The sequence below is a fragment of the Neoarius graeffei genome, chromosome 20, assembly GCF_027579695.1.
Source record: "Neoarius graeffei isolate fNeoGra1 chromosome 20, fNeoGra1.pri, whole genome shotgun sequence".
NCBI lineage: Eukaryota > Metazoa > Chordata > Actinopteri > Siluriformes > Ariidae > Neoarius > Neoarius graeffei.
In genome coordinates this window covers 25,037,615-25,052,520 of record NC_083588.1, presented here as the reverse complement: position 1 = coordinate 25,052,520, position 14,906 = coordinate 25,037,615, and the positions used below count along the sequence as shown (strand labels likewise).

The window sequence follows — 14,906 nt, the reverse complement described above, 5'->3', positions numbered from 1 at the left end:
AGGTGCGGGGCAGCACTGGGCAGCCGGCTTCCCTGGTGTGTGCTGAGGTACTAGCGGATGATGGACTCAATGTGCCCTCTGGTGGCCAACAGAGTGGTAGATTAACAAATTCTGAGTTTCTGTCAGATGCTGACTCCCGTCTTTCTTACCTCCCTGCCGAACATCGATCTGAAATTCTGAGCTTGTTTCAGTCCTTTCCCACCTTGCTTGGGGATGTGCCGTCTCGTACCAAGGTATTGCAGCATGATATTGACGTGGGGGGTGCTGCTCCTATTAAGCAACATGCCTATCGATGCTCAGTAGATAAGCATCAGCTAATGAAGGCTGAGGTGGAGTACCTGGTGGAAAATGGTTTAGCTAAGTCTAGTCGCAGCCCCTGGAGTTCCCCGTGTTTGTTAGTGCCAAAAGCTGATGGAATGCCCCGTTTTTGTATTGATTTTAGGAGGGTAAATGTGGTCACGGTGTCAGATAGTTTCCCTTTGCCCCGTATTGATGACTGCGTGGACAGTATAGGTCCAGCCACTTACATCACAAAGTTAGATCTCTTAAAAGGATACTGGCAGGTCCCGTTAACACCCCGAGCATGGCATTTTGGTTAAAGAATGCGCCCGCTACTTTCCAGCGCTTAATGCACCAAGTGTTGGGTGATGTTCCACAGTGTAATGTGTATCTCGATGATGTGATAGTGTACTCTAGTAAGTGGTCGAGCCACCTGTCCACCTTGAGGACAGTATTTCAGCGGCTGGCGGATGCGAATCTAACTCTTAATCTTGCCAAGTGTGAATTTTGCAAGGCTACCGTCACCTATCTGGGTAAACAGGTGGGGCAGGGGCAGGTCCGACCGGTGGAGGCTAAAATCACGGCTGTGGTAGCCTACCCAGTTCCCACCACCAGGCGTGAGCTGTGCCGTTTTTTGGGCATGACAGGCTATTATCGGTGCTTCTGTAAAAATTTCTCTGTTGTAGTCGCCCCTCTTACTACTCTGTGTAGCCCGAACGTCCCTTTTGTGTGGACCACCGAGTGTCAGCATGCTTTCGACGCGGCTAAATCTCTCTTGTGTAGTGCCCCTGTACTTGTTGCACCTAACTTCTGTCTTCCCTTCCAGCTAGAAGTCGACTCTAGTGTGTCCGGAGCTGACGCGGTATTGCTCCAGAGTGATGGTAGCGGGGTTCCTCACCCAGTGTGTTTCTTCTCTGCAAAATTCAAACCCTATCAACTGAACTACTCTACCATTGAGAAGGAAACCCTAGCCATGTTACTTGCTTTACAGCACTTCGAGGTCTATGTAGGCTCAAGTACACTCCCAGTGACCGTGTACACTGACCATAATCCCCTCGTGTTTCTGGCCCAGATGTACAACCATAACCAATGGCTGATGCGTTGGTCTTTGTTGGTGCAGGGGTACAACATTGAGATCAAACACAAAAAAGGGGTTGATAATGTGGTAGCTGACGCTCTCTACCGTGGGTGAGGTAAGGAATTGAAAATTGTAAACCGGTATTCCCTACCACTTTCCTAAACAAACTGGGGTTTGTTTTTATGGGTGGGGGTGTTACGACCCTGGTGCTAGGGGTCGTGTGTGTGGGTGCGTGTGGTTTTTTTTTTTTCCCTCCCTCTCTCTCAGGTGGATGCCCTTTCCTCTTGTACGCAGCTGTTCCCACTCACGTCGTTGAGGGGCCGTGTTAAAAGTGAGAGGGAGACGCCTTTCGAGGGAGTGTGTGAGCCGGCGGGCTGTGGCGGTGACAGTTAGGAGAGAGAGAGTTGTGAGCTGCATCTAGCGAGAGTGGGCTGTTCCTTTAAGGGGAAAGGAGCGTGCGTAATCCCGGATCTGTTTGGTTGTGGTTTGTTTGTTGTAGTTTTGGTGAGAGAACTTGACTCTTGTTTGTTTTTCCTTTGTTTGGAGACCAGTAACTTTAATTTTTTTTTTCTATTTTGTGAATAAAAACGGTTTCCATTTCGGCCCTGAGTCCGCCTCCTTGTCCTCTTTTTCCTCCCAGGTCGTTTTGGTTTATCTCTGTTGCTTCCCCTATCCCCTATTTCGCCGCGGGGAACGTAACAACTAAGGTAAAATTTAGTGTTCCACAGGGTTCTGTCTTACATCCACTGCTTTTTCCTTTATATGCGTTACCTCTGGGTAATAACATTCGTAAGCATGGTGTTAACACCCGCTGTTATACTGATGACACACTGTTTCAGCAAAGCCTGATGAGAGACACCAGCTTAATAAAACTGAGGAATGTGTAAAGGACATACACTAGATGCTTGTTAACTCCCTTCTACTTAATTCTGAATAGATAGAAGTGCTTGTTTTAGGAAAACATGCACCCAGAAGTAAGCTTACTGATTATATAGAAACTGCAGCAGACTGCAGTTATAAAAGACCTTGGGGTGATCAGTGACTCCAGCCTCTTTATTTGAAACTTATGTTGATACTATTATGAGGATAGCAGTATTTCTGAGATGAAAGAAGGGTAAGATAAGAAATATAAGGTCATGACACAATGCAGGAAAAACTAGTTCATGCCTGTGTTACCTCCAGGTTATATTATTGTAAAGATCATTGAATAGTCTTGCCAGAATCCCTGCTTGCACTCTGCACACAATGTACATTGTGTACATTACAATGTACATTTGGTGGCGGTGGGTACAGGGGAGAGACTTGGGAAAGTTTGTATTCCCATAAATTCATTTCAACCAGTCAGGTTTTAGATTACACAAGAAGTTAATTGTTGTCCCTTAGAATAACCTACTTCCTTTGGAGCCGCAAAGCTGGACACTGCAGCAAAGTATGTGCAGTTAAATATTTTTATCAACCAAACCTTGTACTTTCTGGGGTGTTCTGGGACATTTTAAATTTAAGTGATTGATCTTAAAAGCTTTCAGAAAATGAAGAGAAGTAAGACCAACATAGTCCTAATAAACCCAGACATTTAAGTGTTAGTCTGAGGGCCTTTAGACACCAGATATGACATGAAATTGTGATGCAAAAATAGAATGTATGCAAAAAAATATGCACACCGCACCCAATGCAGTTTTTTTTTAATACTTTGTGTTCGTTTCATGTTGGTTTCGCACTGCAACTGTCAGAGTCCTGAGTGAATTCGGGAATTGTCTAGCAGTGATGAAGACAATTATAGAGAGAGACTCAAGAAAGAAAAAGATTTGGGTACAAACAACAACAGGAAGTGTTTCATAATCCCATTAAAGAGTTGAAGCTGGGATGTTGGACAACAAGAAATCAAGCAATGCTCACAGTGTTGTGTTCACGGACCCATCTTTAATTTAAACCTATCTTTAATCAAGAGTGTGATCTTTCAATTTGAGAGCATTATTCATTTATTTCACATTCAGATTTTGCAGAGTTTCTCCCACTCTCTCAAAAAGCCCCTACTCATCCTCAGACTGGTTTGTGGGCTCACAAATCTTCTGTTCAAAGATGTAAAATTTGAGTGCAAATTGAATAAATACTGCTCTCAAATTGAAAGACCACACACTTGATAAATGATAGGAATAAAATTCCATAGAAATATAGCCACGCAGCTCCCAGGTGTGAGTGACACCGATGCATAGCAGAGGCTTGCTGTTAAATTCGAGGCTGATTTTGCGTTACCACGTGACGTCTATTTTGTACAATGTGAATGGTTGATGCCTTTATTCACAGTGTGAAAGCTTAGCAAGAATGAACTCTGTGTAGGGGGGGAAAGTTGCTTTTTCACTATAACAATGTTCCATAATATGGGATATTATAATAATCTATAATACGTTGTAGTTCAACTTGTATATCCCTAGTATACAAGTTGATATTATTGAGGAAATTGGTGAAATAAGTTTGGTCTCTCAAAGGAGAGTAAAACATTCTAATCACTGATCTGATATATTGTTATCTACAGGGTTGATTTAAAGCCAGATGATTTTTTTTTTTTTTGGTTTTTTTCAATTTTGCCATTGAAAAAATTCAAGTCGTTGCTAATACATATTGATGTTTCTGTGGTGGTCTTATTTTCCTAGTTAATTTTGCTACAGTATAAAATAAGAATCGAGACTTATTTTTTGTTAGGGTGGAGAGAGAGTTTGATCTAAAGTGGTGCTTGAAAGTTTGTGAACCCTTAAGAATTTTCTATATTTCTGCATAAATATGACCTAAAACATCAGATTTTCACACAAGTCCTAAAAGTAGATAAAGAGAACCAAGTTAAACAAATGAGACAAAAATATTTTACTTGGTCGTTTATTTATTGAGGAAAATGATCCAATATTACATATCTGTGAGTGGCAAAAGTATGTAGTTTTTTAGTATCAGTATCAGATTTTCACACAAGTCCTAAAAGTAGATAAGGAGAACCCAGTTAAACAAATGAGACAAAAAATATTATACTTGGTCATTTCATTATTGAGGAAAATGATCCAATATTACATATCTGTGAGTGGCAAAAGTATGTGAACCTCTAGGATTAGCACTTAATTTGAAGGTGAAATTAGTCAGGTGTTTTCAGTCAGTGGGATGACAATCGGGTGTGAGTGGGCACCCGGTTTTATTTAAAGAACAGGGATCTGTCAAAGTCTGATCTTCACAACACATGCTTGTGGAAGTGTATCATGGCAAGAACTAAAGAGATTTCTGAGGACCTCAGAAAAAGCGTTGTTGATGCTTATCAGGCTGGAAAAAGTTACAAAACCATCTCTAAAGAGTTTGGACTCCACCAATCCACAGTCAGACAGATTGTGTATAAATGGAGGAAATTCAAGGCCATTGTTACCCTTCTCAGGAGTGGTCGACCAACAAAGATCACTCCAGGAGCAAGGAGTGTAAATAGTCAGCGAAGTCACAAAGGACCCCAGGGTAACTTTTAAGCAGCTGAAGGCCTCTCACGTTGACTAATGTTCATGAGTCCACTATTAGGAGAACACTGAACAACAATGGTGTGCATGGCAGGGTTGCAAGGAGAAAGCCACTGCTCTCCAAAAAGAACATTGCTGCTTGTCTGCAGTTTGCTAAACATCACATGGACAAACCAGAAAGCTACTAGAAAAATATTTTGTGGATGGATGAGACCAAAATAGAACTTTTTAGTTTAAATGAGAAGCGTTATGTTTGGAGAAAGGAAAACACTGCATTCCAGCATAAGAACCTTATCCCATCTGTGAAACATGGTGTTGGTAGTATCATGGTTTGGGCCTGTTTTGCTGCATCTGGGCCAGGACGGCTTGCCATCATTGATGGAACAATGAATTCTGAATTATACCAGCGAATTCTAAAGGAAAATGTCAGGACGTCTGTCCATGAACTGAATCTCAAGAGGAGGTGGGTCATGCAGCAAGACAATGACCCTAAGCACACAAGTTGCTCTACCAAAGAATGGTTAAAAAAGAATAAAGTTAATGTTTTGCAATGGCCAAGTCAAAGTCCTGACCTTAATCCAATCGAAATGTTGTGGAAGGACCTGAAGCGAGTAGTTCATTTGAGGAAACCCATCAACATCCCAGAGTTGAAGCTGTTCTGTATGGAGGAATGGGCTAAAATTCCTCCAAGCCAGTATACAGGACTGATCAACAGTTACCGAAAACATTTAGTTGCAGTTATTGCTGCACAAGGGGGTCACACCAGATACTGAAAGCATACTTTTGTTCACATACTTTTGCCACTCACAGATATGTAATATTGGATCATTTTCCTCAATAAATAAATGACCAAGTATAATATTTTTTGTCTCATTTGTTTAACTGGGTTCTCTTTATCTACTTTTAGGACTTGTGTGAAAATCTGATGTTGTTTTAGGTCATATTTATGCAGAAATATAGAAAATTCTAAAGGGTTCACAAACTTTCAAGCACCACTACCTGCACGAAGAGCTTTTTTTTTTTTTTTAATAGTTCAGGAGGCTCTCCATCCATTCTGATTTGTCAAGTTTGTACTTGTTTGGTAGGGGAGCGATGGCTGTTGCCTGGGAATTGGCAGGTGACCAAAGTGAGGAGAAATGGGGGGGAGGAAAGTAGAGTTGAAAGTTTTTGAAGAAAAACTTTTCTGCAGCTCAGGAGTGTTCCAGATTGCTGAGGCCAGTGGGGTGAGACAGGGCACTAAGATTGTCTTACACCTGAAGGACGAATGCAAGGAGTTTTCTTCTGAGGACCGTGTTAAAGGTAGTCTTTATTAATAAAACAGGAGTGGTTATATATGTTGCCTTTTTATCAGCAGATCATTCAATCATGGTTTGTATTTGTCTGTATTTTTAAATTTCTGTCCTGTAGAGGTTGTGAAAAAGTACAGCAACTTTGTCAGTTTCCCCATTTACCTGAATGGCAGACGACTTAACACACTGCAGGTGAGTAAAACTCTGTTTTACCAGATAGGACATTGTTTACATCACTTATTTATTAAATGATTTAGTGACCATTTTATTTTGGCTGGATTACACTGTGGTTTTGAGAGAGATGTAGAGTACATTATTTTTGCTGATGTGTGCGGTGTAGTGCACATTCCATAAATGTTAAACACCTCTGAAAAAAAAAAAACAACAACTTCAAGACATCAATGGTTATAAGAATGATTTTGTTAAACAACCTGTTTTTTAAAATCCATTTTTATTAGTCTTAGATTATGCGGTACGTCTGCTGTACAAATTCCCTGTGTATAAGCTGATACTATAAAACAATAACATATTAACGAATGTGAATTAATGTTCATGTTACACCTGGAACTATCTGTCCTGTTTATATGAAAATGCACACCTTATGACCAGTCAAATCCAAGCATTGTTAACACACACACACACACACACACACACACACACACACACCTGATCAGGTGATGAACAAAATTGCAGTGTAATGTGAGCTTTATAGGTTGCTTCCTTAGAAGCCTATGTATTTCCTCTATAGGCTCTCTGGATGATGGACCCCAAAGAGATCAGTGAGTGGCAGCATGAGGAGTTTTATCGCTATATAGCAAAGGCATATGATAAACCTCGTTACACACTGCACTACCGTGCTGATGCTCCCCTCAACATACGTAGCATTTTCTACGTTCCTGAAATGGTGGGTTGAACATGTGTAGAATTGGCAGCAACATACCGTACCATGTGTCATGTGTTTTGATTTCTCAGTTGCCTGACATTTTTTTTGTTTGTTTTTTTGTGTCTGAACTTAGAAGCCCACCATGTTTGACGTGAGCAGGGAAATGGGCTCCAGAGTGGCACTGTACAGCCGGAAAGTCCTGATCCAGACCAAGGCTACAGACATTTTGCCCAAGTGGCTGCGCTTCTTGCAAGGTTGGCCTAGTGTTCATTTCAACAGCTTTGTAAAATTTTGAATTTAGCCACTTAAGCAATTTACTCAAACAGTTTAATCATTATAATAAGGAATGTTTTAGTACACTACCAGTGATGTTTGGCCATACCACGCATAGGTTTTTCCTTTTCATTTATACTATTTTTATTATCATAATGAAGACATTAACACTATGAAATAACACATTTGGAATTTAACAAGTAATTAAGTAACCAGGAAAACTGTTAAACTCAAACTATTTTAGATTTTAAATGCTTAACAGTATTCCTGATTGTCAGTGTCTTTTCTTCATGAGGGAGCTTCACCCAGGCTAGTGCACACATGACCAGAGGGACCTTGTACTGACCTCATAAAGCCTGCATGCAGAAGTTGCATTGATGAGCATATTAGCAAGTAAAACTCCAGTCGTTCGCTGGAAACTTTTAATTCCCACATCTCAAAACCTGCACTGCTATGCACACTGGTTCAGGCTTCAACCAGAAGTGGGGCCTCAAGATGGATGAGGCAGGTCTGGAGAGCAGGAGGAAACAGGATCACTGATATCTCATGAGCAACATTTGGGGCTTGAGAGAGTGAGACATTATTGTAATCCCTGTCAGTCAGAGTGACGCTAATCAATTGTCGATTCCTGTGTGTGGCAAGAAGGCAGTTTGCGCTTTCCTCCAAATGTTCAGGTACTTTGTGGCACAACATGAGCAGCACTTGAACATTGAACATTCCAGCAGCTTTCCTCCCACCTAAACAACTTTAATGAATGAATGAACCCTTTATTACCACTGTACCAGTGAAATTGACCGTCAGCCTGTCCTTACAGAGGGGGAACAGGACAGGAAGACAGGGATAAAAGAAAAAGAAACACGGTAGTAACATGAGGAAAGATGAGGAAAAAAGGACCCCCCACTATGCACCTATCAGGAGTACAGTGTGGGAGCATTTAAAAAAAACCTCTGCACATAAGCACACAATAACACAAGTACACTTTAAAACACAGGACTTGAGGGGGGGAAAGGAGGGGGCAATCGGGTGGGGGGTAAGGGGGTAAGAGGGGAGGGGAGGAGGTAGAGGTAACCCAGCGCAAGCAAGCAGCCGTCCGCTCCTGCAGCCATGAGGGCGCTGGTCACGCACCTGCTTGTCACACTGGGGGTGAAAAACGGCGACCACAGAAAATTGGGGAAGGAATGTGAAGAATGCGAGAGTGTCTCCCAGCAGTGACGTTCTGGGGGAAATGTTTCCCCAGCAACGGCCTTGATCGAGGCCGGTGCTGTTCAGGGAGCCGAATGTCGATAAGATAGAAATTGTTTGGTCTTTCGAACAGACGCAGACTTTACACGTCCACACCACTCGTCCATATCTGTCCATTTCGTCCATTCTGTCCAGTTCAATTTGGTCTCCGAAATACTTATTCCTTGCAAAGCCGAAAGCGTCTCCAAGATGACAGCCATGTTGTGGTTCAAGTTCTAATAGCCACAGTCTGAGTGCCGACGGCTTTGCCCACCGCTTCAATCATATCAGGCAGCTTTGTGGGGCTTTGAACAGCTGTCACCGTTGTCTGATTTCCTCGATATACCAGGGCAATGCCTAATCCAATCAGCAAAAGTCCGGTAATCATGGTTCTGAATAGGTAGATATCTTCAATGTCCTCCACAAACATTCCAGCAGGACAGGCAGGTTCCCCCGAACCCATCGAGAAAACTGTGTCAATTTCGTTAGGAGACCAGTTTATCAAATCCATGCTTTTTTAGTTTAGAAATTCAATGCAGAGAGAGTCTCTCAAAAAAAAAAGGATAGGCAGACGAGACAAAACAAAGAGCACAAGCAGGAAAAAAAGGAGAGAAGAGCAGAGAAATGCGACCGCCTTCCGTGAGAGCACAGAGAGAAAAACATTTAGGATAAATTTCAGTCAGGTTTTAGAGCCCTTCACAGCACAGAGACTGCCTTACTTAAAGTGCATAATGACATCTTGCTCGCCGTAGACTCTGGTTCATGTGCCGTCCTTCTCCTGCTTGACCTCAGTGCTGCATTTGACACTATAGACCACAATATTCTGTTGGCACGCCTACATGACAAAGTAGGACTGCAAGGCCCAGTCCTGAACTGGTTTAGGTCCTATTTGGAGGATGGAACCTTTTGTGTTAAAGTAGGCAGCCAGTCTTCCTCCACTGCTGCAAGTAAATATGGTGTCCCCCAAGGATCCATTCTAGGCCCCCTGCTTTTCTCCCTTTACATGCTGCCCCCTGGGCTCTATCCTCGAGAAGCATAACATTCAATATCACTGCTATGCCGATGATGCACAGCTCTACCTGCCCTTCACTCCAAATTGCACTTCCACCCTCAACAAACTGTTTTGCTGTCTTAAGGATATTAAATCTTGGATGGCACGCAACTTTTTACAACTTAATGAAAGCAAAACTGAAATCATTCTATTTGGCTCCTCCTCCTCTGTCGCTAGCCTTAGTAATGCACTTGGTCCTCATTCGTCAAACCTACATAGTGTAGTCAGAAATCTGGGTGTTCTACTAGACAGCTCCTTAAATTTCAACAAGCAAGTCAGTAGCGTGGTTAAAGGCAGCTCCTATCAATTAAGTACCATAGCCAAGCTGAAACCCATTCTATCCCCAACAGACCTTGAAACGGTCATCCATGCATTCATTTCCTTCCGTTTAGACAACTGTAATTCCCTGTACATAGGTGTATGTCACAATCAAATCTCAACAAACTCCAGCTTGTACAGAATGCTGCTGCCAGGCTCCTTACCAACACAAAAAGGGAACACATTATGCCGATTTTAGCTCCGCTCCACTGGCTTCCAGTTAAATTCAGAATTGAGTTTAAAATTTTACTTTTTGTTTTTAAAGCCCTTAATGGTTTAGCCCCACCATACATTTCTGAACTTCTGCTCCCACACTCTGCACTCAGGTCACAAAATCAATCCCTCCTTACTGTCCCACATTCACGCCTCAAAACCCATGGTGACCGAGCTTTCTCTGTACGGTAGCTGCTCCAAAGCTTTGGAATACCCTCCCTCCACACATCAAATCCTCTCCTACAATTATCGCTTTTAAGTCCAATCTTAAGATCTATTTTTTGCTTACAATTCAGACTGACATCTGGTTTTATTTTATTTACTTATTTTTGTTGTTGTTGTTGTGCTACCAATAACCACATATAATCTTGTGTAGATGTATGGTCTTATTGCTCATGTTAAGACTTCTTGGCTAACTTTTTTGTGAAGCACTTTGGCTCAACCCCTGTTTTTATATGTCCTATATAAAAAATGACTTGAACAAATAAATAAATACAAATGTGGTGGCTGGACTCAAGTTGTATGGAGGAAGTTTGTTAGCCTAGTTAATGGGTGAAAATTTGCCAAATGAGAAAATTGGTGAAAATGGCGTAAGAATCTATAGAGAATAAATTCTCAATTCATTATCTCTAGCCGCTTTATCCTGTTCTACAGGGTCGCAGGCAAGCTGGAGCCTATCCTAGCTGACTACAGGCGAAAGGCGGTGTACACCCTGGATAAGTCGCCAGGTCATCACAGGGCTGACACATAGACACAGACAACCATTCACACTCACATTCACACCTACAGTCAATTTAGAGTCACCAGTTAACCTAACCTGCATGTCTTTGGACTGTGGCGGAAACCGGAGCACCCGGAGGAAACCCACGCGGACACAGGGAGAACATGCAAACTCCGCACAGAAAGGCTCTCGCCGACCGCGGGGCTCGAACCCAGACCTTCTTGCTGTGAGGCGACAGCACTAACCACTACACCACCGTGCCGCCAGAATAAATTCTATATTGAATAATAATTGTTCAAATATTAACGAAACAAATGACCTATCTTTACACTGTCAAACTCTTAAATATTACAATCTTTAATATGTTTATGTATCCATGTGTGTATTTTGTAGGTGTGGTGGACAGTGAGGATATCCCCTTGAATCTCAGCAGAGAGTTACTACAGGAAAGTGCTCTTATTCGGTAAAACATCATCTAATTTATTGTATTTAATAACAAGCACCTAAAGTTCAGTCAGTGCAAGAAGCTGTGCGGTCATTAAATATTCCTGACCTTTCAAATGTTGCTGTTTTGTAAAAAGTTGAGTAAACAAAGTTTTCAAAAAGTATTAGTTCATTATTTGCTATTTTCTTTCTTCCTCAGGAAATTGCGGGATGTGTTGCAGCAGCGAATCATTCGTTTCCTGTTGGACCAGAGCAAGAAAGAGCCAGAGAAATATGTTCGCTTCTTCGAGGACTATGGGCTTTTTATGAGAGAAGGCATCGTCACCAGCACTGAGCAGGACATTAAGGTTAGAGAGACCATAATTTGAGCATTTCATCTATACAGTATTAGCGGAGCTCCTCTAATTAGAAGATTTAGCAAATCAAACACATAGTTGAAGCAGATCATACATCCTGCAGGCTCACCTCAAAGCCAGTGTTTAGTATGTACTAATAATAACGGAGCGGAGCCCCATACTTAATAGAAATGCATTAACCTGATTTTTAATGGCTTTAATCATATGATGTATTTACGAATGATGAACGTGTATCACCACAGGGAACCCAATAATAAGTGCAACACAACGTATCTCAAACACTTGGCCACTGGACAACAAAATTTGTGTCTTTATGTACATAAGTAGATGTTTGTGTTTGTTTTTTGTTAATCCAGCACTTACTACTTTTAATGGGATATATTTCTGTAATCATTATATAATTTGATGTGATTATTAGGCATGTCAGTTCACATACTGACCGCAGTGTCTCCTCAGCAATGTACAAAACTCAATGTACAAACCACATAGGAATGACACAGACGTGCTTCCACATTTTAGTTTTTATAAGTGAATGTAGTACTTTATTTACAGTGGCGCTTGAAAGTTTGTGAACCCTTTAGAATTTTCTATATTTCTGCATAAATAATGACCTAAAACAAGATCAGATTTTCACACAAGTCCTAAAAGTAGATAAAGAGAACCCAGTTAAACAAATGAGACAAAAATATTATACAACCCCGATTCCAAAAAAGTTGGGACAAAGTACAAATTGTAAATAAAAACAGAATGCAATGATGTGGAAGTTTCAAAATTCCATATTTTATTCAGAATAGAACATAGATGACATCAAATGTTTAAACTGAGAAAATGTATCATTTAAAAAGAAAAATTAGGTGATTTTTAAATTTCATGACAACAACACATCTCAAAAAAGTTGGGACAAGGCCATGTTCATCACTGTGAGACATCCCCTTTTCTCTTTACAACAGTCTGTAAACGTCTGGGGACTGAGGAGACAAGTTGCTCAAGTTTAGGGATAGGAATGTTAACCCATTCTTGTCTAATGTATGGTAGTTGCTCAACTGTCTTCGGTCTTTTTTGTCGTATCTTCCGTTTTATGATGCGCCAAATGTTTTCTATGGGTGAAAGATCTGGACTGCAGGCTGGCCAGTTCAGTACCCGGACCCTTCTTCTACGCAGCCATGATGCTGTAATTGATGCAGTATATGGTTTGGCATTGTCATGTTGGAAAATGCAAAGTCTTCCCTGAAAGAGATGTCGTCTGGATGGGAGCATGTACTGCTCTATAACCTGGATATACCTTTCAGCATTGATGGTGTCTTTCCAGATGTGTAAGCTGCCCATGCCACACGCACTAATGGAACCCCATACCATCAGAGATGCAGGCTTCTGAACTGAGCGCTGATAACAACTTGGGTCATCCTTCTCCTCTTTAGTCCGAATGACATGGTGTCCCTGATTTCCATAAAGAACTTCAAATTTTGATTCGTCTGACCACAGAACAGTTTTCCATTTTGCCACAGTCCATTTTAAATGAGCCTTGACCCAGAGAAGACGTCTGCACTTCCGGATCATGTTTAGATACGGCTTCTTCTTTGAACTATAGAGTTTTAGCTGGCAACGGTGGATGGCACGGTGAATTGTGTTCACAGATAATGTTCTCTGGACATATTCCTGAGCCCATTTTGTGATTTCCAATACAGAAGCATGCCTGTATGTGATGCAGTGCCGTCTAAGGGCCCGAAGATCACGGGTACCCAGTATGGTTTTCCGGCCTTGACCCTTACGCACAGAGATTCTTCCAGATTCTCTGAATCTTTTGATGATATTATGCACTGTAGATGATGATATGTTCAAACTATTTGCAATTTTACACTGTCAAACTCCTTTCTGATGTTGCTCCACTATTTGTCAGCGCAGAATTAGGGGGATTGGTGATCCTCTTCCCATCTTTACTTCTGAGAGCTGCTGCCACTCCAAGATGCTCTTTTTATACCCAGTCATGTTAATGACCTATTGCCAGTTGACCTAATGAGTTGCAATTTGGTCCTCCAGCTGTTCTTTTTTCGTACCTTTTAACTTTTCCAGCCTCTTATTGCCCCTGTCCCAACTTTTTTGAGATGTGTTGCTGTCATGAAATTTCAAATGAGCCAATATTTGGCATGAAATTTCAAAATGTCTCACTTTCGACATTTGATATGTTGTCTATGTTCTATTGTGAATACAATATCAGTTTTTGAGATTTGTAAATTATTGCATTCTGTTTTTATTTACAATTTGTACTTTGTCCCAACTTTTTTGGAATTGGGATTGTACTTGTTCATTTATTTGTTGAGGAAAATGATCCAATATTACATATCTGTGAGTGGCAAAAGTATGTGAACCTTTGCTTTCAGTATCTGGTGTGACCCCCTTGTGCAGCAATAACTGCAGCTAAATGTTTTCTGGTAACTGTTCATTAGTCCTGCACACTGGCTTGGAGGAATTTTGGCCCATTCCTCTGTACAGAACAGCTTCAACTCTGGAATGTTGGTGGGTTTCCTCACATGAACTTCTTGCTTCCGGTCCTTCCATAACATTTCGATTTGATTAAGGTCAGGACTTTGACTTGGCCATTCCAAAACATTAACTTTATTCTTCTTTAAGAGCAATTCCAGCGTTATGGACGTGACACTTGAACTCAAAATGGCAACAAATGACCCAGTGAATGTTTTATTGTCTCCCAGTATTTAAACAGGTGTTGCATATTTTAAGGCTGTACCATACTGGAGAAGTGATAGAACAAGAACAATTCCCATAGTACATCTAGGGCATGCCAGAAAATGCCAATAAAAGATGCGTTATGGATGTGACAGAAAAAGTATCACTTTTCTTGGGTGACTGTACATTTTTATCGAACTCTGTGAAATTGTAAACCTAATATCGAAATGGAGATATCCATTTGATAGAGGGGTCCAAGGTGAATATTAAAAAATCTTCGTTTAAAATATTTTGTATTTCATGCAGAGTTTCGGAAGGAAAAGTCAGCGTTATGGATGTGACGAAATTCCGTTATGGATGTGACGCGTCTGAAATAGACATGGCATATGTTTAGAAAATCAGCAATTTAACCACCATAACCCTTTGAAAAACTCTCTAAATATCAGCTAAAACTATCAAAGTTCTTAAATAATATTTAGGATGGCTATTGTTTTGCTGTCTTGTGGATTTTAGCATACATTTCTGTGGCTTGTGGCAATAATATAGAATTGTACATGATCAAAGTTGATTTTAGCTTGGGGTTTACATTATAAGAAAGAAAGACTGACATATTAAG

The 14,906-nt window shown here is 41.1% G+C and overlaps 1 protein-coding gene across 5 annotated transcripts in view; it reads left to right on the top strand.

Moving 5' to 3' along the window:
• Positions 1–14,906, top strand: part of trap1 (TNF receptor-associated protein 1) — a 180,997-nt gene that overhangs the window by 96,239 nt on the left and 69,852 nt on the right. For all 5 annotated transcript variants that reach the window (XM_060901426.1, XM_060901425.1, XM_060901424.1 and 2 more), the window contains 6 exons: positions 6,029–6,138; positions 6,247–6,320; positions 6,877–7,032; positions 7,145–7,265; positions 11,202–11,271; positions 11,452–11,599. In XM_060901426.1, coding sequence (XP_060757409.1) covers positions 6,029–6,138; positions 6,247–6,320; positions 6,877–7,032; positions 7,145–7,265; positions 11,202–11,271; positions 11,452–11,599 — 679 coding nt within the window. The remainder of the gene's footprint in view (positions 1–6,028; positions 6,139–6,246; positions 6,321–6,876; positions 7,033–7,144; positions 7,266–11,201; positions 11,272–11,451; positions 11,600–14,906) is intronic.